We start from the raw sequence: 24775 nt of genomic DNA, 5'->3' as shown, positions 1-24775 counted from the left end.
TTGCTCTATGCAAAGCAGTGCAGATGCCTTGTCTATAATTTACTTCACGGCTCCTTTTTCTCTTCTTTGAGGATTAAGCATTTAAAGTAATTCAGTAGCTAGAAAGTCTTTGTCTTAAAGGAAAAGATCTGGGTTTACATGGAAGGTGGGGTGACAGGTGTCCACGTGGATGTTAGCCTAGCATGTGCAGAGGCATCATATTGGCTGTCAGGAAGGTCTGTAGGTGCACCACCGTCATACAGCGGGGATGCAGAGGAGGCGGCAGCAACCGGATGAGGAAGGGTAGTGTAGTGTGCTGGAGAGCCACGTAAAAACTGGGAGCTCAGGCCATTGGACATCCCACTTGACTGAGACACTGGTGTGATGGTGCTGTTACTCACAGACCATAAGTTAGGATACTGACTGAGAGAGAGAATGAAAGATAATATAGTTTATTAGTGATTCCAGCTTCTGTTGGCAGTTGCTCAGATCACAACACAACTCCCAGGCCAGATGCATTTGAGGCAGATGGAGAATTTCTTCAGGAAGCTCCCAGCCATTGCAAGGCAGAAAGGACCCTTAGGCCGGAGGGCTGTGTTCATGCCACCCCACCAACACATCTAAAACGGCTCCGTTTTCCAACGGCAGGTTCCAGCACTGGGTGTATTAGTAATTTTTAGGCCAAGCTGAGGAATTAACAGGCTGGGCTGAAAAATGTAGAGGTTCAAGAGCTGATTCCTGAGCCAAGAAGATACCCTTGCCTCCAGAGATAGCAGTGTGACAGGGATGGCTGGACACAGCAGCTGTTGAAACCAGTCATTTTTTATCTGTTGCCACGAGTCCCCCTTGGGTCCCTCTGTAGTCAACAGAGACAAAAAGACACCTCCGGACAGCAAATCAGGCTTCCTAGGACCTTGCTCATCATCTCATGTTAGAAGGGACAGAGCTAGATCTATGGCTGCAGCTTACTGGGATACTACAGAAAGGGCTGCTATAAGGAAAAAAGCCTTGTCAAGACACTATAGCCTCCATACTCTCTATCCTTCTCTGAATGTGTGTGTATGTGTGTATATATATATATACACACACACACACACACACACACACACATATATTTGTGTGAACACACACACATTAAAATAAATAAGCTGATCCAAGAAAAACATTATGAGAACAAATTCAGTCCTTCTGTGTAGTACTACACAGTACTTTTCATTTATAGATCCCAAACAATTTATCAAAAAAGATAAATATTATGCTTACTTCACATATAGGAGACTAGATAAAAGAGATGGCAGAAATGCCTTCCTTAAGGTCCCACAGTTTCAGTTCTGCTGGTTTTATCTACTGGATAACCCTTACTGCAGCAACTGAAACTCAGCTGATTTTGCAACTTTAAAAATATGCTGGGGGTCAGGCATGGAAAGAAGTGCTAGAAATACTTGTTTACATGATAAACATAAGAATGCTTTCCACAGCCTGAGAGGTAGATCTGAATTGCCAAAAAAGATGCCCAAAGCTCATCTCTCTGTGGTTTATAGCAAAATTTTTACCTCCTTAACTGAATTCCCTCAAATTTTCAAGCTTAGCTCCAAGAGACTGACTATAAGCTAAATCTCTGCTAAAGGATCAAAAAGTTTAAGATAAGTACAAAGCGGAGAAAAGATACATTTATATGATCACAAAATAAGGAATCTTTTCACCAAGTGCATAATTTCATGCTATGCTGGCTTGGCTGGCAACATTCAAGCAAAAAAATTCCTACTCCAGCCACTTCTCCACACTGCCCATCCATTTGTAGCAGAGCAAAGGTTTGTGGAGACAGATGGGAAAGTGATGGCTGGCTAAAATGAAACAGATTAAAAATAACCTTTTTGAATACAGTTTTGCTTAAAAGCAAAATGAGATGAAACTTAAAAGAGCACCCTCAAATTAAATGGATGTTTGTCTAAGTGATCTGTGTTTCCTTAATCTATAAGATACCATTGTCACAAGTATCTACATTTCCAAAACCAAAACATCAGAAAATAATTTTGTTTCTCCAATCTGTTTTCCCTGTGAATAGTCCATTTCAGTACCTCCCCTGCAAGGTCAGTAATTTTCATGTAGTAATAAGATTTGTAATTTGATGGTGACTCTTTACCTCCTTTTTCCTTTTTCTCTTATTAGAAAGTATCAGTATATTGATTTGGGGGCTGCTAAGGGATGGACTCCTACCTGGAGCTGGTAGCTGTGCCAGTGCTGTGACTCATGGGCAGCACAGTCGTATGTGTGGGAACTCCTAGACTGGACCAGTTGTCATGGGACTGGAGCATGGAAAGGCAGGCAGAGGAATTATCGGCATAGGCTGCTGTGAAAACAAGCAAGCACTTCAACACGTTAAAATCAGACCAAATAACAATCTTTTATTCAAATGCAACATATAGCTTTAAACTAACCTCCTCCACTAACTTTTCTGCCTTGCAAATAAATAAATAAACAAACTCAGCTTCCAGTTGTATCAGCCTGCAATTTCACTGGCATTGCCTGGCTGATGCACTGTTCTGCTCAGCCTACAACTGCAAAGTCTTGTTTCTATAAAGGATCTACAGACAAAAAGTTATCTTCAAACCACCTACTAATTCAGGCCATGGTTCCTTATTCAGTCAGTGGAGAAAGGCAAGCTCCTTACTTAACACTATCCCAATCTCTCTCCCAAGGCACCTTTTTCATATCCCTCATCTACATTGGCAGTAACAGTCTGGCAGTCCTGGATAATAGGTGGTCTGAATCACACATCCCAGTTTTGAGCTGAGAATGCCACCACAAGCTCTAAAGTCTGTGATAGGCACATCATCTAGAGTGATCAGACTACTCAGCTTGTGATCGGACTGACTGGCCGATTTATCAGATACATTAGGAAACTATAAAGGGAATCCTATTCAGCCATCCATAGCCAGAAAACAGTTGCTGTGGTAGGTGGCTTTAGGGGAAGGAGAAGAGGTTTTTTAGCTGAGGATGAGGAAAGTGGAGGAACACAGGTGCAGTGGTCTTTTATTTTGTTTCAGGTTGCAAAATGAACATAGAATTTCAAGATGCAAAAAGAGCCCACAGAGAGCTAGTTTTCCTCTTTAAAATTAATTACAAAGTTACATATAGGATTGACCAGGCTGTGTCTGGAAGAGTATGTATTAATTCAAAATAATATTGTTTTTTAAAAGGGAGCCTTCAATATCCATTACAGGCTGACAGGCAAAAATTATTAACAGGCCTTTGCTAGGAGAGGAAAAAAAATCACTGTTAAAAAAGCCCTGTTCTCCTCCCCTTAAGTCCAAGGTATATTTCTGAGCACAAAAATTAAATAGTTATGCAATTTACTCAGCTCTATATTGTTACTGTGTGTGTCCAGTTCTGACATGCTTGTTGAGGCCAAACCTTAATACATACATATTGCAGTAGTTTACATCAATGCAAGTCAAACTGACAGAATCACGCCCTCGATTATTAGCTTAAATGTGTTAATAACAAGTGACTATCAACAGAATAGGACATATACTTATTCATTTCATTGTCCTTCCTGTAAATACTGATTAAAATTCTCATTTTCAAGCAAATTCCAAAAAAAAAAGTCAAAATAAGTTTAATCTCATTGGTTATTATAATTCAAAAGCACACAACAAAGCTAGCACCGTATAATCTAATCAATTAACAGGAGAGAGTTCTACACAACCTCAGTTTTTCGCCTGTAAGGGCCCTGGGAAACATACTCATTGCAATTATTTCTTTGCAATGGTGGCCCCAAGCCCTCTGCAGAAACTGAACTAGGCAGTGACCTCAGTTTCTGCGGCATCACTTTAGATTCACACTGGTATAATTGCTCAGGGCTTGGATCCCTTGGCTAATTTCCCATCTTTACATATCTGCAAAGTAAGACTTACTTGGTGAGTTGTTTCTATGGGTGTAGGGATTGGGGTAAGGGGCAGAACGGTGATTCCTCAGCGATGAGTACCTTTCACAGCTGTGAGCGGGGGAGAGTGACAGGGGTGCTCCAAACTGAGGGTGAGGATTGGCAGGTGGGCACAGAGTCCCAGTTCCAGGAATAAGCCAACTACCTACTGTGAGAAAGCAAGAGTTTTGTAAGATAGGTACATAATGCATCCAGACAGTGAAAGAACTATGCTGCGCCAAGATAACGGATAATCAAGAAAACACACACTTGCGAAAGGAAACCAAGTTTCAACACATATGAAAAATTTGGATCTCATACAACTTTCTTAAATGATCATATGAAGGAAAGAAATATTTTAAAAGACCTTGGAAAAAGCCTTGTGTAAAGCTAACACTTTTTTTAAAATTACCATTTAATTACAATCATAGTAAGAAAACACCGAAATGGTTAAACAATGCCTTATGTAAGTAAGTAATGCATGCTCATTTTGCGTGCTTAATAGTGGTTAGTATATTTTCAGTTTTAAGTTGTTCTTTCAGGGTTCCAATTCATAGCTATGCTTTGAGGTTTCTCAGACTGCTAAGAAAAATCCTTAAAGATTAAGTATTTTCACTGAAACATAAAATAATTCCTACTGCAACTCATAATAACCCCATTTATAAGTAAGTTGCAGATATATCTTGGCAATAACCCTTCAAAACAGAAATCATTTTAAAATTCTAATACTTTTTCAGATCTGCAAAAAAGTAACTTTTTAAGTAAATGCCTCCAATTTTCTAAAAATACTTAAAACATAAACACAATTCCAAAAATTTTCTGTATTTTGAAATAAGCTTTTTCTCCTTAAAACTATTTGAATAGATTCAATACATATTATATCTAAATCAAATATGTATTATAAAATCATAAACCTGTACAAACAGCAATCATAAGGATTGGTAATATTATTCTCCTGTAATTTACAGGGTGAACTATGCCAGTCAGCAAACGTTTCTCTCTAAATTTTGCTTAATGCAATTGATAAGGTGGAAGAATTCAATGTTATGTACATAATATAGAGTGAAAGCATACATTGTGAATACCCAGACTGCTGGTTGTCTCCCACTTCCTCCATCATGTCTTTGTGATCACTTCTGTAAAAGAAACCAGCCTGAATTAGTTAAGAGTATGTTTTCACAAATCTATACAAAATTCCACAAACTTTAGAATTGAGTTTATTTAGGAGCTCTCACCTTTCTTTTGCATCAAGAAATGCCTTTGCAAATGGATTGTATTTAATTTTTAAAGCTGTGATCTAAAAACAACAACAAATATCTTAATTTGCAAGTATCACTATTCATTATCATACAAAAATTAAGATTTGACTAGAACTATCCATTGAAGTCAGTGAAACCACTGATTTCCGAAGATATAAGATTAGGGCCATAATACAAACCTATATACATCACTTAAACAGCATTTATATGTCTTAAATATTAGCAGTGGGTTAGGAATTATTCTCTCTGCCAAATTTTAAAGGAAACCAGTCACTAGCTGACTGAATTGTTTGGGTTTATTAATCACCTAAGGAAAGAGTTTAGAAAGGTAGTACACTAAAGACATTTATAACAAGCTTCAAAGTTCAGGACAGAACAGAATGGACAACAATGAATGCAGATTCAATAAACACAAAATGTTACAGATTCATTTAACACAGACATGAGCATTTTGGCTAACAGAAAGAAGAGTCAGTTTTGAAAATGACACGTCCAGTTATTTCACCATGTACTTAAAAATGACAATCATATTTCTCACCATACTTCTTTGGCCCAAAGAATCTTTTAAGAATTACTCCTCTGCAATAAGTTTGCAGTATATACTGAGACAGTGATCAGAACTTTGTGTTATTACATATTCATAGGGCTACCCATATATTAAATTCACTTTTACATTCAACTTCAAATGAAGCACAGAAAGAAGTGAAAAAAATATGATAAGAGAGACGTTATTTTGCTTTGTAACTTGCACTTTACCACTTGAAAGGATGCAAGTACTGGGAGGTTTCTTCCCCGCCGTGCATACCTCCTCGTTCTGGTACGCTGTCACAGCTATAAACTGGGTCTCCGGGAAGGAATGGCTGGTGATCATCCGCTGCGGGCTACCAACTCTCACTATATGAATCCTAGGCTCATACTTGTGCAGGGAGTTCAACATGATCTGTGAACAAACAGATAGAGAAGTTAAGCAGTGATGGCATGAAGACAGATCATGATGGGCACAGAAAGCACTCAGCCTTTAAAGTAACTCATGATCCATCTTTCCCGCAAAGAAGAAAGAGGCAACAAGTCTCAATAAATCCTAAAGCTGAAGCCATAAGCAAACATTTCAGCCAGACACCCCAACTTTTTGCTTCATTATCATCATCCTGTACTTTTGACAGGGCAACTTATACAGTCACAAACACAGTGACAAATAGCCAGAAAGATGCATCTACACCATTTGCATCATCAAACATTCAAGCCAGAAAGACATTAAAAAACTAAAACATCAAGGAGCCCACCCTTTGCCAAAAGCTCAGTCCTACTGAAAAAATGCAGTGCTTGGAAAAAACAAACACACCAACAGCCCCAGCCGCTCCCCACAACACATGTGGTAACGGCAATACAGAAACGAGCACTAAGGAGAGCACAAGCGGCGGCTCAGCGGTGCGGCGGATGGGCCCCGGCCCGGCCCCGCCGTGCGAGGCTAGGCCAGGGCGGCGGGCCAGGGCGGCGGGCCGGGCCGGGCCGGGCCGGGCCGAGCCGAGCCCCGCCGCTTACCTGCCCGCCGCCGTTTAGCTTGTTGGTGAGCTTGACTTTGCTGAAGGAGACGGGCGCCTTCATCCAGTGCGCGCCGAAGTTGGGCGAGTCGGGGTGGATGTAGACGCAGCTGGGCGCCTGCGGCTCCGGCTTCCCGCCCGGCACCCACTCGCCGTTCACGTACTTCCAGCGGTGCCCGTCGGCCGCCACGAAGTCCAGCAGGAAGGAGTACATGGCGTTGGGGTCCAGGCCCGACACGCTCACCTTCAGCACCGGAAACATCCTCCTGCGGGGCGACACGGAGGCGCGAGGCACGGCGGCGCCCCGCGGAGGACGGCCCCAGGCCCCGGCCCCCCGACACAGCCGGGCGCCCCCCCGCCCCGGGACTGCTGGACGGGCGGGCGCAGGCCGGCCCTGAAGGGGGGCCGCGCAGAGCCGGGGGCGGAGGGGCTGCCCCGGCAGAGGGGCCCGGAGGCGCGAGGCCCGCGACGCCCCTACCTGCCGTTTTTGGTGACGATCATCTCGTTGGTGAGCTCCTTGAAGCGCAGCCACAGGTCGTTGTCCTCCAGGGTGACCCGCAGCTCCCGCTCCGTGGGGTCGCCCTTCTCGCTGCCCGCCTGCAGCTCACTCTCCACGGCGCTCAGCAAGTGGTCCACGCGGTACTGCAGGGGCTTGCCCGCGCCCTCCGTGCCGGGGGAGCTCATCGTCGCCCGCACCCGCCCCGCTGAGCCCCGAGCGGCGGCTGCCCGGCGCGGCGCAGGGAAGCGGCCGCAGCGCGGGGCCGCGGCTGCTTTAATTCCACTTGACCTCCGCGGCCGGAGCAAGCGGCAGCGGGGAAGGGTCCGCAATTATACCCCGTCATAAACACCCCCGTGGTGACATCACAATACCTGCGGGGGGGCGCCCCTGATTGGAGGACGACCGCTTTGATGTGTCCGGCCGGCCCTTCCGATTGGCTCCCCGCGGCCATATCAGAACGGTGCCCGGGGAAGCCTGTGATGTTAATTGCAGCCCGTGGGATTAAACGCGGCTATTTTATGCAAATCTGCCCCCAAATGTTTGCACCTCTATCAAAGCCGCCGGAGCTGGGGCTTCGGCAGCCGCGGAGGAAATGGCCCATCTCAGCAACAGCCTCATAACCTGTGCGCAGCATCCTCCTGCCTCCCCGGCAGCAGTCATTAATGGGTCCATTGACACTCAGGACAGAGCCCAAGACGGCAAACCCTGGAGACTGTTTTACACATCATTTCTAGACCAGCCAATCCTGAAAAGGAGACACTACTGTCACGGAGTAATATTTAGGAAAAGTGAAAAGTCCTCCTCTCCACTCTTCTGCCGAGAAACGTCGCTGCGTGTTTCCAAGTCACTTACAAGGCAGTTCATAACCCCTCTCTCCCGACTCGCAATTTCTCGCATTCATATTGTCGCAAATAGCGGCACTTCTGCTTAAGTGAAGACCGAAATTAGCAAAGACAAACTTTGCTGATTACTCGGTAAGAAATTAAGAACAAAAATCTAAAATCTCTCTATAAAGCAGCTGACCAGAAAAGTGGCATAATAAAAATATCTCCCGCCTCAGCCTGCTTGTTCCCACTGAACTTTTGCCGTCGTCTCCCAATTTTTTTTTACTAATCACAAGTGCCCAATCCGTTAGAAGAGGCTTAAGTTTGTCTCTTGTCGCTAATCTAGATAGTGCCTTCATCTATGAAAGCAGCCGATATGCACAACCACGATGGTTTCGAGACACACTACCTAAGTAAAAAGTATTTCTAAAAATTGGATCGATACCTGGAGGCTTCAATTCTTATAACAGGAGAAACTTCCGCAAGTTTCTACTGGAAAGACTGAAGTTTGCCTTACGGATGAAACTTTGCAACGTACTGAATTTATTCTAAAGTTGTTTGGCGCAAAAGCGAGAGATACAGAGAGGGAGAGAAGGGATATTTTGAAACATTCCCTCCCGCCGATATTTTTAATAGTTTGAATTCTCAGGGGCTGCGGCGGTCTGTGGTGTGAGGGAAACAGTTTATTACCTTTCTGTGAGAATCTCTGGATAGAGGGTGAGGGGGAGAGAGGTGACAATGAGCAGGAAATAGTTCAATGGGGTCTCTTTAAACAATAACAAGTTCTTTAAATGGGAGCAAAGGCGACGAAAAAGAAGCGACGCAGTGTAAAAATAAGGTTTTCTTTAAAAATGCGCTTATTGCCGCTCTCCAAACACTGCGCCTCATTGCTGCTGGAATTTTTAAGATTTTATCTTTAAGAAAAAGTGTCTGTGGTATGCTGGCAGGTTATCTGGAAGCACAAGTTGGAACTAAGGTTTAGTACGGAAAGGCAACCTAAAGGGGTCCGCTTTACGGGATGCAGATAGCTGGTCAGTCCAGGCATATACTCTTTCTGCGAGCACGTAGAGCTTGTCTATAAAACCCTGCGTTTCTACTCTCTGTACACATCGGAGCAGCAACCTGAAAGTGTCTACTTTAATCTAACTTCAAACAAACCGAATGCTTCCGCTATTATTTTCAGCTTCTATTTGGTTTAGGAGCTACGACTTACGGCTCCATTTTCATTACACAGCACCATCGGGTTAATACAGCATTAACTTACTCGATTTCGTAGAGTTTTTTTTTTTTAACTGCTATTTTAAATGCCGAATCTCAGCTCTTCAATTACTGTCCAGAAAAACACGGAAAAATATTCTCCCTGCAGTTTAATTCCTGCCTTAAAGTTTCCTAAAGCTTTTTTTTGCCTAAATACCTACCGACCACTTTTGTCATCTTTAGATAAGCAAAGCAGCACTTTCGAGAAATAACAGGCGAACTTTATTAGGCATTTATTTCTCTTAATGTGCTCCGTTCAAAACAAACACAGAAGCGTCCTAACAAAAGCCATGTCAAACTCCGAAAGACGACGGTATACTGTCGATCGGTTGGCAGTACTATGTTGCTTTGTGTTCGTAGGTTGAAGGCGAAATTTCAAATATCTTAACACTGAAAAAGTCCAGCACCATGAGAACTGAATCCCAAAGAGGGACTGGCGCTGAGACTAATTCTGTGCAGGTGAAGGAGAAAGAAGGGACTTTTCCCCTCTTGCAAAACCCGTTTCCCTTTCAGGATACGGTTGGGGGGTGGGGGTGGAAGTGGTAGTTGTTGTTGTTGTTATGGATTCAGTGTAGGGCAAACCCCAGTCTCAAACCTTCCTCAAATCTACTTCACCTAGCAATGAATATATTTAAGCGCTGAAAGTAGTAGAAAACCGGAATTGAAAGCAACGGGGCCGTTTTAGTGTGAAATGAATGATTCAGAAAATGAAAAAGGAGTAAAGCTAATCTGGACGTGTATTTAGGATATATGAGTTTTAAAAACATTATTCTAATTCTCCCGAATTAATGCTTCAAGGAACGACTAATTCCTACTACATTTATATATATGGAATGATATATGGGAAGTGACCTTAACCCCTTCAGTAACAGAAACCTTATCTATCTGATCACTACTTTTTGCACTGATCACTCTCTTTAGGCAAAGGGAGGGGAGTTGAAATTGAATTTAATTCGATATATTTCACTTTGTCCTGACAAAGTTACGTATTTCACTTTTGTCGCCTGAATGGTGATTGAGCCATTCATCCCAGAGCAATCACGCACGTACTCAAATTTAGTTGGTCGTTCAAAAGTCTATCTAGCTTTACATTTTTACATTACAATAAAAAAATGTTTCCAGAAGTAGTCTGTAATCTTTAGAATAGAAAACAAAATACTAAGTTTTTTTCCTCGGCTTGGATTCCTGCCCTCTTTTTTATTTTATTTCCTTCTCCCTCTTTCTGATCTTAATTGCACTTTGGTTCTCAGGAGAGAAAACTCCCCACTCTCATAGCCTTTTCAGCGAAAGCTGCAGTGCATGACAGTTTACAGCCAAAAACTTCCTCCAGCCGAACAGCTATAAAGACTCCCGATTTACAGCAATACTTTCCTTCTTACATGGGGCGAGTAGTAGCCTCCAGCTGTTACCTCGGGTTCATAGGACCTGTTCATCACTCTCTACCTTGTGCCCCCTCCCCCCGGGACAGCGCGAAGCACTAGACAGCCTCGCATTCTGGGAAGCAGCCCGTGTCCGCTCTGGTAACTCTTGGGCATCAGCTAACAAATGTGTTGCCAACAGAGGCTTTACTCTCTTGGGGATGCCAAGCAAAATGAGCGCCTGATTAGGTATTGGAGGTATTTGTTAAATTATCTTTCAACTTGCAGTTGAGGAGGACGCGCAATTACCAGCGTCCTTCGTGCTGGATCAGGCTCCCTGCATCCCCCCGTCTTCCACATCCTCCCCGGCTCCAGCGCTGCTTCCCACGGCTCCGCGGCAGCAACACGGGGCACTTAGCAAGCTCACAAATTTAATCGTAAGTTACACAGGTCAAAACATTCCACTCCTGAAAAAGAAACGTCTACTTCCCCATAACCTGCCTCATTGTTCTTTTTTTTCCCCCAGAAAAATGAATATATTTAATACATAATAAATATTTATATCTCTCTATAGCTCTGCTTGTCAGTTACTTTTTCTTGGACACTGGGAGGAATATTCTCTATTGATACCACTGTTAAGGCACTGAATAATAATGTAAATGCCATTTTCATAAGAAGCGTCTGGATTTTGTTTTGTTCTAGCATACTTTTCCCTTACATACAATGCTTAAACAAGAACAAACCTAAAGATTATTCTGAAAGAGCTCTTCAAAAAAGTTACCATTTTGAACCCCAAGGTACTAACATTTAGCCTACATAGAAAAATGACAAAGTGTGAAAGCATATGATGTTTTTATTCATTTTAAGTTCATATATTGTGACTGTTAAGATTCTGGAATAATTATGTTTCAGGTCTTCTGTTTTTAGAAGTGTTTTTTAATCTTTACAAAATAGGTCTGTTTTTCTTCAAAAAACATATTTTGAAAAACATGTGCTCCTCAAGCAGTCTGAATGGAGCAAAACATGTTGATTTTGGTTTGTTTTGCTTTCATCCTTTAGCATTTGGGAGCACAAGGCAAAGGCAGAGTGCCATCTTGCATTTTTTGAAGGTGGCAAAACTCCCGTTGACTTAGTCAAATCTTTGCTTGAGTACTGCTAAGTACCCTCTCCCCTCTCCATCTCAAACACTCAGATCCTGAGATTTCCCTCATGAAAGTCAATGATCAAACTTCCAATGACTTCAGTGCCTGCTGCATTAGACAGCACCAACTGGGGAAAAACAACAAAATAAACTGAAACTCACATAAAAGCCCTAAAGTGAGAGTCTGGCCAAAAGACGGATTAAATCAGCAAAGCTGAGAGCAAGGTATTTTTGATTAAATCTCAAAATTCCTATTTAGAATATTCTTTTCAATATCTTAATGATGTTGCTTAGAAGACTAGAGCTATCTAAACCAAATAATCTGGAGTGAGCTAGTGGGAGCAAATAGATGACACAAATAACAACCATCCACCACTCTTAACAGCCCATTTCTTTAAAAATTGCAAGGAGGAACAGGCCCAATGGAGTCCACCAGGTTGCAAAAAGAAGTAATAGAGTAAGATACTGTTTACTGACTTATCCTGGCCTCAAGGATAACCTTGAAGAAAGAAGAGTGCAGACCTATTCTGCTTCAGACTATAGCAGTCTGATGTAGAAAGTACTTGCCTTATCCTAAACATCCTAACTGTCCTGTCCTGTTGAGAGCTCCTGTTATGAACTTCAACCCACACAGTTCCCAAAACCTACTAAAGTCAACAGGATTTTTTTCTTGTTAGGATATGTTCAGGTGAGTTTAAAAGCTAATGTTCAAGTCTCAAGTGCAAAAGTCCTCAAATTTTCTGACATTTTCATTGATAACAAAAACAACATATTTTTATTGGGAATATTCATCTTTGCCTTGAACATTATATCTCTTTATCAAAGTATGTACAGAGCTAATAATCAAACAGGCCATACTTTATATTCCCTTTGCAGTTCTTTAATATCAGTAAAAGATTTAAGGCAGTAAGGAATTCATAGTTCCTCCTCTGAGGCTTACTTACAACAAACTGGGTGCTTCACTGCCACAGAACGTTAAGACCTCGATTATTTTATAAATAAGGATAACATTTCTAGCATTCAACAGGCAACTTGTGCCTAAATCTTGATTATCTCATGCTTTGGCAACAGTAATTGCCTTGAATGTGACTTCAGGACTTACAGCAACTTTTGAGCCCTTTACTGATAAGATTATTTTCCTTTTTTTTTTTTTTTTTTTTTTTACTCTAGGTAATCCCCTCATCATATGGCATAAAAGCACTTGGTCAGCTTTTGCAATGAGGGGTTGCTGAAATCAAATTCTCTGCCTGTCTCATCAGGGTAGTAGCGCTCTCTCTCTCTCTCGCTCTCTCTCTCTCTCTCTCTCTCTCTCTCTCTATATATATATATAAAGAATACTAGCAAGGAAACTATCTGATAGAAAACTGTTTTCTTCTTTTCCTCATCTGAGTTAATCCCCACTGACTGATAGCAACAGTTCTGCATAACTGTGATCCTGTCTGTAGGGTTTTTTTCATCTTAATGAAGTTGGCTCATAGGAAAGGACTGGAACTTAGTCTAGGTATTACTTGAACTCCCAGGTAGCATACTTTTCTACCAACTGACCCCACTTTTTAGGCCCATCCATTGTATCCTCTCTTCCACTGCTCTGAACCAAAATAATTTCCACTTTCTTCCAAGCTCTGCATTACCTAGTTCCACTCTGTATACCCAACCCTTAATCTTACCCACACTTGCTTCACGAATGAAGACAACTTCTCCACATCTCAAAAATATTTTCACATTATTAAGAATGTGAAAAACTCCCAAATTCATCAAGTCACCACCATATCTTCCTGCAAATCTTTTTTTTCCCCATTATGTATACAGCATTTATGTTAGATATCTTCCTGGGTAGGTCTGGTAAGAGATTTTGCAGTGGAAGGACCATGCATAGCAGAAGAATAGGACTGCAGTGCCAACAACCTTAAAATCTGAGCGAGAAATAAATAGGCAACACTCACTGGAAAGCAGCAATTGCAGAGAAAGGAAAAATTACACTGATACAATAGCTCCTTAAAAAAGCCCTGTTGGTCTTTTCAGGGAGTCAAAGTGCAAATTAATGTCAGCTTCTTACCGCCCTACAGAACTGAGACCTGGAGAGCAGCTTCCAGGATGTGCAAACATGCTTGTGTCTCTCTGTTTCATGACCAGTAGTGTATAAAGTGAACCTGTCAGTCCTGCTGGGGCAACATTCAGCCTTTTCCCATTAAATGTACCTATCAAGCTCTGACAAACAGAAATACTTTCTGTAGTTCCCTATTTTGAGCTCAAAGGTTAATTAGGTCTTGGCCATTTTTTTTCTGCCTTATGCCACCTAAGGAGTTCAGCTCTGGGAAGACTGTTTATTTAACATATAGCACAAGAAACTGGAGATCAGGAGACTTGATTCTGAGAGCTCCTCCACTGACTCACTGTCTCAACTTGGGCAAGTCTTCAGTATCTCCATTTTGGTAAGCCTCTCTATTTCATAGTGAAAAATTTCCATAGAAATTTTCATTAGTAATATTTTCTCTGGAACTATTTCTAATAGAAATAAGTATCAGAGAAGCTAGTCAGTAAAAAATAATTACATATCAAAATAAAAATTCATCTTCTCTGTTCTCAGGTAGTGCAAGTCTGATCTGGTTATCTTATGAGGGTGTATTTTGCCTGCTAGATGCTTTTAGAACACCTGCACTTTTACCAAACTGCTCATTTTATTCCCACTTAGTTCCAGCATGCTACAGACATTGGTTTGGTTTACACTTCCAATTTGTTAAGGAAAAAACTCTGCATAGTAAAAAGGAACTACTCAAGCCATATCTTCTCTAGCATCCAAGCCATCAGTACCACATGCAGGTACAACAGAGATGATAATGTGCAGCAGATAATGAACATGTGGTGATCACATCATGTAATAATAACCAGTGCACATGCCACAGGAGGCAGTGCTAGGAATACCTAGCTGATGCTACAGACAATTTAGCCTCTCTTTGAAATCTGGGCATGTTAGACACTTTCTCACAAAGTATTTCTTGTTCTTGCTAAGAAAATGTCACTTGTGACCTAGAACTCATGGTCCATAGAGTTTGATGTCCTGTGTAACACTGGCTAGTTGTTACACAGGAAGATGCAATTCTTCACCCGATTATGCAGATTATTTTGTAATGTTTTCAGTCAGACAGGTCTTTGTGGCTCTAGTGATTCACTTACTCCTTAAAACATGAAGACTTATAGGTGCTGTACTTTTTGAAAGCCAATTTAACTTTAAATGTTTCTCTTACCCACTTTGCATCTGACCATTACACTAATTAAAATTTTTCTTTCCTGTGAAATTATTATTTTATATCTAGCTCAAATCAGTAGAACTACATTCCTGGATTATTGTATGTATAATGTATAGGCCCCTTGCCTAGAAAATCTGTGCTACATCTCTGTATTAAACTAGAGTGAGCTCAGTTAGTTGTTAACTGGTTCAAAACACTTTACAGAGGCACAATTTTAATAATGCAATGTACTAAGCTTCTTACTTTCAGCTTTGATTCCAACAGCCTAACATCAGATTCTTAGGTAAGAACAATTAGACAGCAGCAGATCTAATGGAGACAGCTATTTCTTTTTACACCCTTGGTTCTGAGGGAAACTTCTTCCTCAAGCTTCCTCTCATCATCTCATGAGGGCTCTTACAATCCCCTGTGGATGTGAGATAATTGAAGAAGGTGAGTCATTTATTTAAAAGTTAATGATAGAACAACAGGCTAATTCACTCAGATCCCTAAAAGACAAAAAAATGAATTCAGGTTTACCTAACTTTATTATTGCTAGGAATTACATTGTATAATATCCTTCAATAATAACATGATTGTTCTCTCCTCAGAAAGCACAAGCTAACAATTTTTGGTGGCTAGCCAGTCAACCAAGATAACTGACTAGTGTACTCGGATCAGTACTCTTGGTGAATACAACAGTGAATCCTCAAGCCTTGTGCTGGCATTCTCTCTACAAATGTGTGTGCCTAAATTCTGCATGCGAACAGAAAAGGACATTGATCCCAATCATGTTCAAGTGCACCAGTACTTTTGATACCTTCTAATTCAACATGCATTTTGGCATTTGCAAGTTACTTCCAGCGGCCTTAATGCCCTACTCAATGACCTACATACATATTTGCAATGCCCTTTATCCAGCTCCCCACCATTCTGTGCAAATTTTCTCCAAATAAGCACTGGAAACTTTTGACGTAATTGCAGTGATGTTCCAGAGTATCAACAGCCAAAAGGCTGAAGTATTCGAAGATACAGTGGAAAAAAAATGCTCATCATATAAGAGATCCTAAGCTGTATTACATTTCTGTTCTTCCAGAAGTACTCTGATATCTGAGAGCTCCTCATAACAGCAATCTGCTGATGTTACCAGCTGTGCTCATTTAAGCTGGTGGGTTACTTTCAATCATGAACTCTTCACTTGCATCCCTGCTGGTGTAATAAGCAAATTAATAATCTTCTAGGCACACTGTAAACATTTAATGTCCTTCTTGAGCTTTTTAAAAGAGCTGTTAACTTTGAGTTGAATTAAAAGAAACCTCAACCAGGATTGTTGTTCTATACTATAAAAATAAACCATTAATTGAAGCCTTTTCATATTCTATCCCACAGGCAGCTTATTTGTGTTTGACATTGGCTTTGTGAAAAATTTCTGCTGGGAACCAGAGGGAAATTTTCAGTAATGTCAAAGTCTGTAATTTAAGGTGCGTTGATCACTTTCAAAATCTCATGAAAGAAGATGTCCTGTATCTCTAGGAATTCACTTTTGATTCCACCTTTCCAGATTTTAAGGAAAGGACCAGTCTATGTGATTAATCTGAGCAGTAGAAAAAGAACTACTTTACCTACTTCAAGGTACCTTCCTTCAGAAAAAAAGCTTCACTTAAAGAAGTCCAACACATTGACAGCTTTCATAAAAATAGAGTTTAATTCAAGACTTCACCTTTGGCAGAGGTCTCCTCTCACACATAAAATTGTCCATACTTATAGTACAGATTTCTATTCAAATAGCAACTGTTGTGATGCACTTAATGTAGCCTTCAAGATTTACTCAGGTTTGCACTTTGAAAAGTTTTCTACCTGTTTTATATCTGAAATACAATAATATAGTGTGCAAAACTGAAACATCACAAAGTTAAGTCAGGGTATACATTTCTGATCAAGAAATTAGAAAATCTGCCAACTCATCTTATTAATGAAGTCTTATTCTAGAATAATTCCTACACATCAGTTAGATTGTATAGTTTCCGCTTAGGTAGAACTTCTGTTGAAGACAAAGGAAGTATTTCATGAGTAATATGCATAGGGATAAAGCTGAATAAAGAACAATTACCTCCACAATTCTTATGCTTTTTGTTCTCAGAACAACAGTGGGAGTTTGCACCCCTATTTTCTTTTTGTATTATTTTGTATAATTGTTCCAATTTGCACCGTGAATGCCAGTGTAAAGATAACAAGATGTGTAACATGACAGAGCGAATATAATCCAAGGCTTCTTTCCAGAAAACACAGGATTGAAATGAGGATCTCCAGAAATTTTTCCTTTGTTTTTTCTGACTTTTCTTTAAAACACCATGTGTTGCCACAAGGAGGTTTTGGCAAAGCACTTCTTTTGGGAAGAGGGGGGAGGAGAAGGAAGAGGAGGGCAGGAACCTAGAAATCTCCACCTTTTGGCTGTCTCAAGTACTTGTCTGCCTGGAAGCTCAATATGATGCAATTAATGAACAGCAATCCTCCACCTTCAGTGCTTCCTTTCCTTTCTCGAGACAGATGTGCTGACAGTATGGCACCTTCTTTAAAGGAATTCAGTTTTATGGAAGCTGATCTCTGGCACGAGACACGAGTGGCTAGAAGCTTTTGGCTGCTCCATGTATTCTCAACCAAAATCACAAGGTCTCATGCCAAACATCTAGAGAGAGTATCATAGAAAACAGATGAAAACCATTTCTCTGCAAGGTCCAAAGGCCTCCTTTTTGCCAGATTCCTTTTAAATGTTTGTGTACGCTGAAGTTTCCTTTGTTTGTCTTAGAAAACAAGTCTCAGAAAAATATAACTCCCTTGCAAGGCATCTTTATTTCCCAATATGCTGCATGGGGTTTATTCTGCTTAACTTCCATTCTATTCCTCCTAGATGTATCTCCATAGACAATCTAAAGGTAAGCACCTAATGAGTTGCCTGTTAATCAGTGTTGCTAAGTACCCACAATTCCTACCAAAGTCAAGAACTTTTGAGAACTAGGATACTTAACCCTCTTCCAGCCCCCAACCTCCTTTTCTCCTCTGCCCTCAGATACAGAAAGGTATATATATTCTTAACTTTACTCACTCAAGTAATTGCATTAGACTCAGTAAGTCAATTTGTCTGAGCAAAGCAGTTGCAGAAATTAAGTTCTTAAATTGGATTCACATATTGGATTCACATACCCCAAATTAACCACACAAGTTTGATATATTTTTTGTCTTAAACACTTAAAAAGAATTAAAATGAGAAGAAAAGATACACAAAGATTCTACTATAATTTCACTAATACCCTCAGTCAATAGATATACTTAAAACAACACTCTACAACAAATTCTTAAAATCAACTACAATACACTAATTTGGAATCCCATGAAGTCTGTTGGGAAATAACTGTTGTTAATCTGTTGTAGCTTGTAGTGAGAGACGGCAGTAGATAGCGCTAACACAGACATTAGAATCCTAGTCTTTCTTTCAGCAGGAAGCACAGCCCCAAAAAACATTACGAATATTTCTCCCTACTATCACCCAGCTGTCATGAGAGGAAGAGGTATGGCATAACTGTCATCTCCAGGCTTTGATTCACAGAGCCTTACAAAAGCCATCTGAAGGATGGAAACAGAATAAAATCTTTCCTCCAACACAGCATGTCACATTAGGGACGAGAAAGTTTTTAGCTTAACCTTCTAACTCTTGTGAAAACAGCAAATTACCATCTCTGCTAGGATTTTACCTTATCTAATTCGAGTTAATAGAGATTTTCTTCCCCTTCCTCTTAACTATGCACACATTTCTTGAGCATACAGACAAGTACATAACTGAAAATTGACTAATAAGTATGACAATAATTAACAGGAGTAGTTTTGGGTTTGCTACAAGGTCCCAAGACACTTCTCAATTATATCTCAAAAACAATAAAGTCGAATTCATGCAACAATACAATTTCTTTCCCCATCTATAGTTTCAATATTATACCAAGAGGAAACAGCTTTCTTTTGATTATGATATGCAAACCACTGAAATATTTCTAGGCTATGAAACATCATAAAGGGGCAAAGCCAAGAGAGTTCAGTCATACTATAACCATACCATCTGCAAACTTAAGCACCTTTGATAGTCTAATCTACATTTTAAAATATATAAGTTTAATAATTAATCATTAAACTATTAAAAATGTGATTGTTATTCTAATTTGGGGGGAATATACATTTCAATAAATAGTTATAGCACTTGTTTGGAATAGAAGCAGAACTAAAGCAAAAGGAGTTGTTTTTTTATGCATAATGTAATGCTTTGTTTTTCATATTCCACTACAGAATGAACTTTATTTTTGTACTTCATTATCTTTCCTCCCCTTTAAATTCATATCCTATCAGGGGTCAGATACACCATAAGTTGTCAACTGATATTCAGTCCTCTTGATCATGGAAATCTACACAATTTTCACTTTTTCAGACTCATCTCTACTCCTTTCCACTTTATTCTGTATGTGAAATCCACATCAACAGCCAAAGTCAAAGAGCCATGCAGGATAAAAGTCTAAGCTGAATAGCTAAATACAAGGACTTTAATGAAACTAAAATTTCCTAATATTGCCAATATGTCCTGCTTCAGAGAAAGATCAAAGGAAAACAGTAATTCCCAGAATATTTAAAATAATCTTGGAGAGGTTTTTTTTTTTTTTTGTACATTTTAAAGTCTGGTTTAAACATCAATCATTATTCAAAAGAAGATTCATGTTATGGTAATACATTTCAAAACTGAAAAGCTTTCACACTGTAAACTTCTACTCAACACAAATTAGTTATCTATAGGATAGGATAGATTTTTTCTTGAATTAGCATTGAACTATTGAAAATGAAATATTAATGGCTTTAGACCAACTAATGCATCATTTGAACAGAAAGACAGAACAATAATCCCAAAGAAGGGCAGAAGGACATATTCAATGGATCTACTTGAGATGCCTCAGTTCAGAGGCTATGATACTAAACCTCCAGTAACTCTAATTATTTTTATTGCAATGTTTTATTACTAGGCTTCAATGTAGAACTCTTGAAGTGGATGCAGAGGCACTATCTTCCCTTCCATGTGTGCCTGAAGAGCTTTGCACATAGCACTGAGGAATTCCTTCTCTTCCAAAAACAGTCCTGATGGGAGTCTCCTTCAAGAGAATGTGCCCATGGAAGCCTCAGGTAGGGAAAGGCAATTACCCATTTCATACCTGTTTTGAAACTACTTTCTTCAATCTAAGTAGAGTGTCAGGTCTAAAAGACAATGTATGAAAAGGAGGTTTTTTTTTTTTTTTTTTACAGGTTGCCATAAGCTGTACTCCTCATGGAGAACTGTCTGAAGATCTTGCATAAAAAGACAGTGAACAAGAGCACATTATTCTGAAAAGGGAATGCTGACTTTGCAATTTGTGTCCTTTAAAGAACATTAATGACATTTAGCAAGGAGTTTTTTTCTTAAATATTTTCTCCTTTTCCCACCAACCTGTCATAAACAGGGGGGGGAAAAAAAGATATAAAATTCTTTTTCTGGAAATATCTTCACTCCAAAGGAATGTGAGAGTAGATGGCTAAAGAGCTTTGCCTCATGAACAATTATTGTCATTTGAAGGTATCTCCCTTGCCAAAGGTGTCCAGATTACAGAAAACCATCATCTTCGCTATAAATACTTATCTAATAAACAACAATTTTTTTGAGATTTAACTTCAGGCTTAAAGCCTACTGGGTGGTTTAAGTTAAAACTTAGAGGTTGAATCAATTCTCATCACCATTCATCAGTAGCCAGATAAATAATTACTATACAGCATAATGAAATACTGTTTTTCTCCCCTTCTCATTGTTCCCTTGATTCCTTTGAGCATACGTTCTCTGTTAGTCTAGCAGAGGAAGCAGATGAGTATTAAGCTCTATTTTTCTACACAGATGTCATTTTCATTAAAAAAGCTGTATTTCAAACTTAGTTTAATTAAAACAAAGCAAAATATTAAGAAGAAACATTAACTTTATTATTTAAATTGGAGACTCCCTATAATTTTCCACCTGACTGCAGAGTCATAAAAAAAATATATAAACTGTCTCAACTTCGCTAAGATTTTTTTTACTCAAGTTAGCTAATTTAGGTAAAAATATCCTTCTCCTCAGTGAAAACTCACTGTGAAGATTACTACAGTACTCACCATTTCCAAGTCATTTCCCCAGGAGCATAACAGGAGTGAGCAAGACAAATCTAGATAAATCAGTGTATTATGTCCTAGTTTGCACTACGGCACTTGGTTTCCTAATTTCCAATCTTGATTTCTAATCATTGGTTTATATTTGGCAAATATCTGCCTTACTTTCACACATTTCAGAATAGTGAAATATGTGAAAAAATTTTAAGCTGCCTGCTTTTTTTGGCCTGTTGTTTCTTGTGAGTCACATGTTTTAGTTTTCAATATTATACTGAATAGAGTTCAGTTTGGAGGGACAAGGTTTGTTGCTTGGCAGGGTCTCTTGAGGACCAGATAATGATATGTAGAAGCTCAATATATGTATGTGGAAGTTCAGAATTTAGTCTTACAAATGTAAGGAGAATATGTTTTTGGCTTCAGTAACACTAGAAGTTAAATAATGATTGCAAGTAATGATTGCAACCCTTCTAGCAGTCATCAACCATATTTGAAAAATCCATCTGCACAAAACCAGATCATACATACTCTTCAGATGAGGGACTATCACATTATAACATGACTCCTTAATTAACACAGTTGCTCTGTGTTAAGCAAGTTGCAGTACAGTAGATCAGCTCAGCCTTTTGCAAGTAAGTATACTGGTATTTGCTATTTAATCAGATTTTCCCAGTCCTTAAGCATAAAAGCACACAGCAACATCTCACAAACTATGTCATGAAATCAAGATGTTTAACACCTAAATAAGGTAATACAATACCATGACCAGGTGACATTACAAGTCCCTTAAAGATTCTCAAACTGCTCACAAAAGTGATATGCAACAGATGCACCTTAAACCACAAAATCCAGTAACTCAGCGGTTTCAGGTGACTGTGCCGATGGGTCAGCAGTAGCCGTGGGGGCTGACAGCTGCACATTAGTCCAGAAAGCCTGAAAGACACTGACCAAAACTGGAAACCCCGAGGGCTGAGCTACCTGTCAGACAGCACCTTCTCACAAAGACTTCACCTTTTCAGTGACAGGGTAACTTACCTTCCCGGTACGGGCTGGCTATTTCCAGGTTCCTCCTGGAAACACAAAACGAGCTTCCGGAGCCCGCTCAGCCTCCCCCCGGGCAGGCCTGCCGCCAGGCAGAGCTCCAGCCGCAGGGCGGCCGGGACAACACCAACGCCGCCGCCGCCCAAGGCCTGGGGCAGCGCAACGCCGGGCGTTGCGCCCGCTGCCGCGCCCTGCCGCGCCCGCGGTCACGTGGCCTGGCAGAATAACGGCCGCGGGAGGGGGGAGGCATGGTTGTTAACGGCCCACCCCGCGCTCCGCGTTCACATGCCCCCCGCGAGGGGGCTGCGCGCGGAGTCGCCCGCCCGTCGCTGAGGCAGCTGGTGGTTACCGCCGGGGGGATCGTCGCTCTTCAACAGCTCCCTGCTAACGGTGGGGCCTCGGGCCGCTGCGGCGCCGCGCCGCCGGCGTCGGGCGCTCGCCGCTGAGGCTCCCCGCCTGTCCGCGGGCCGGGCCTGCCTTGGGTGTGCAAAAGCATCGAGCTCCCCGTGTAGTCTAAGGGCTCCAAGGAAGGAAAACGCCTTCTGAGCGAGGTGGAACCGGCTGGCTTGCTCTTTCTTCTGAAGATAATGCCGGTGCTGCTCCCACCTTTTACAAAAGGGCTGGAGGTTACAGTATTTTTCGGTCAAGAGAAAAGCATTGCATGCCTTCTGCAGTCTGAGGAGAGGGGCAAAACCACTCTGCCACCTCACAGGGTGGCAGCTGCAGGTGAGGCAGGGCCTCAGCACCCCTCAGTGTGCTGTGCCATGCCAGGGCAAAGCAGTGGCTGCACGGTCCTTGTGGCCAAAGACAGTGGGCTGATTGGTGGCCTTTGCCACTTACACACTTTGCTGCTTTCCTGGACAAGCTCAGTGCAGGTACTACCTTAGGTAGGCTCAAATACACCTACTGCAGCAGGGGTCTCAGAAGCCGTAAGTACAAGGAAGGCTAGAGTTAGGCTTCAAAGCAGTCAGCCCTGCCAAGACAATAAAGGTGACCTGGCAATTAAGGGAATTACCTGCCCCTGGTTGAACTGTATCCACCTGTGGCTTTTCAAATATTGAAAAACCTGGAGAGAGACATCTGAAGTCTTGGACTTAAGTTCTTAAATTGTACTTGCTGTGTCTAAATCCCTTGCCTCCCTGGAGACTTGTTTCCCTCCACTTGAACTTACAAGTTGTTCTGAGCCTTCTAAGGCTCTACAAAATCTCTGCAATTTGCTAGCAGAAAGTAAGTGCGCTGTTGTTGTGCCTGCCTCATTATGGAAGCACCACCAAGAAAGCAGGAAAAGGTACATACTCCCCAAAAGTTTGGCAGAGTGTATTGTTTCCCCTTGTTTTTTAAATGTCCTTTTTTAAAAACTCTAGCAGCTGGTATTAACGTTTCTGAAGCAGTGGTATTTGTCTCTGGAAGTTCTCTATGAACTGATTGCATCCAGTAATGAGGTAAATTGCACATATATATATGTACAAAAGTAGTGGGACTATAAGTAATCTGCTGGATGACTGCAGTAAGGATCCTTTTTGGTCAGCAGCCCTGTTAGATGACTCCAGTATAAAAAAGCCTTGTAGAATTTCCAGTTATTCAAGCATCTCGGGAAGGAAGCTAAGATTCAAATATCCAAGATTTGTAAGACTACAATGGTAATGACAAAGCAGCGATTGATTAAGAAGGAAGAGATAGAATTTATAGGAGTTACAAGAATTACATGATTTCAAAAAATCAGTCTCAAATATATGGTTTGTTTTCTTTGTGGTGCTTATCAGAGTTTTAAATTACTAATATGTTTTGTTTTGAAACATATTTTGAAACAATGATTTGTTTCTGGCACTTACTGATACAAGAGTAGAAGTAAGAAACAATATAATCTTTTGAAGACAGGATCTATTCTTGAGGTATATTCTTGTTCTTTACATTATTTGTCTTCTTATATTACCATCCTTGTACCCTATTTTAGATTACATTTAATTAGGTGCAAATAATAAAAATATGATTTTAGATTGGTTCCTCAGCTCTATAATAAAAACTTTTAAATTCTCAGTAAAAACTTTTAAACTTTCACTGGAAACTAATGGGGCTGCTAGGGTGCACTCATGCAGTCCTATCAAAGTGCTCTTCTTATTACATGAGTGGCTGCAGTCTGCACTGATTTTGGTTTCCAAATGACTTTAGATATGATGTCAGGGCTTCTAGATGACAGAATACCGGCATGCTTCAGCACAACTGGCGATCACTAGAATTTGTTTGATATTGAAAGGGCAGGGGAATCAGAAGATGAAGACCTGGTTATCTAGGCAATTTTCTTGGGAATGCAAAATTTTCTCATGTTTTACTGATATACCATAAATTGCTAAGGAATTGCTGGAAAGGATGACAGCGTTTTGTCACAGTTGTGATTAAAAGGCTGAGCCAGCTTTAGAATCCTTAGGGCCCCTTTAAATTGGCTCTCCTGTTGTCCTAATTCAAGTAGAATTTCACTGTTTTAAATCAGGGCAGGGGGAAAATATTTCAGGTGGAAATACTCCTAGCAAG

The 24775-nt window shown here is 40.7% G+C and overlaps 1 protein-coding gene across 1 annotated transcript; it reads right to left on the bottom strand.

Annotated features, from left to right (window-relative positions):
* Nucleotides 1-134: 134 nt before the first annotated feature.
* Nucleotides 135-7388, bottom strand: TBXT (T-box transcription factor T). Its single transcript, XM_067294743.1, has 8 exons — nt 7183-7388; nt 6706-6970; nt 5969-6103; nt 5140-5201; nt 4979-5040; nt 3897-4073; nt 2197-2329; nt 135-402 (listed from the first exon to the last, which is right to left on the bottom strand). Exons 1-8 carry the CDS (start codon nt 7386-7388, stop codon nt 135-137), a joined length of 1308 nt encoding a protein of 435 aa, XP_067150844.1.
* Between the last annotated feature and the right edge of the window lie 17387 nt (nt 7389-24775).

This window comes from Apteryx mantelli, chromosome 3 (genome assembly GCF_036417845.1).
Source record: "Apteryx mantelli isolate bAptMan1 chromosome 3, bAptMan1.hap1, whole genome shotgun sequence".
In the NCBI taxonomy this organism is placed as follows: Eukaryota; Metazoa; Chordata; class Aves; order Apterygiformes; family Apterygidae; genus Apteryx; species Apteryx mantelli.
The sequence above is the reverse complement of the archived record's forward strand: the minus strand, read 5'-3'. Positions and strand labels throughout refer to the sequence as shown.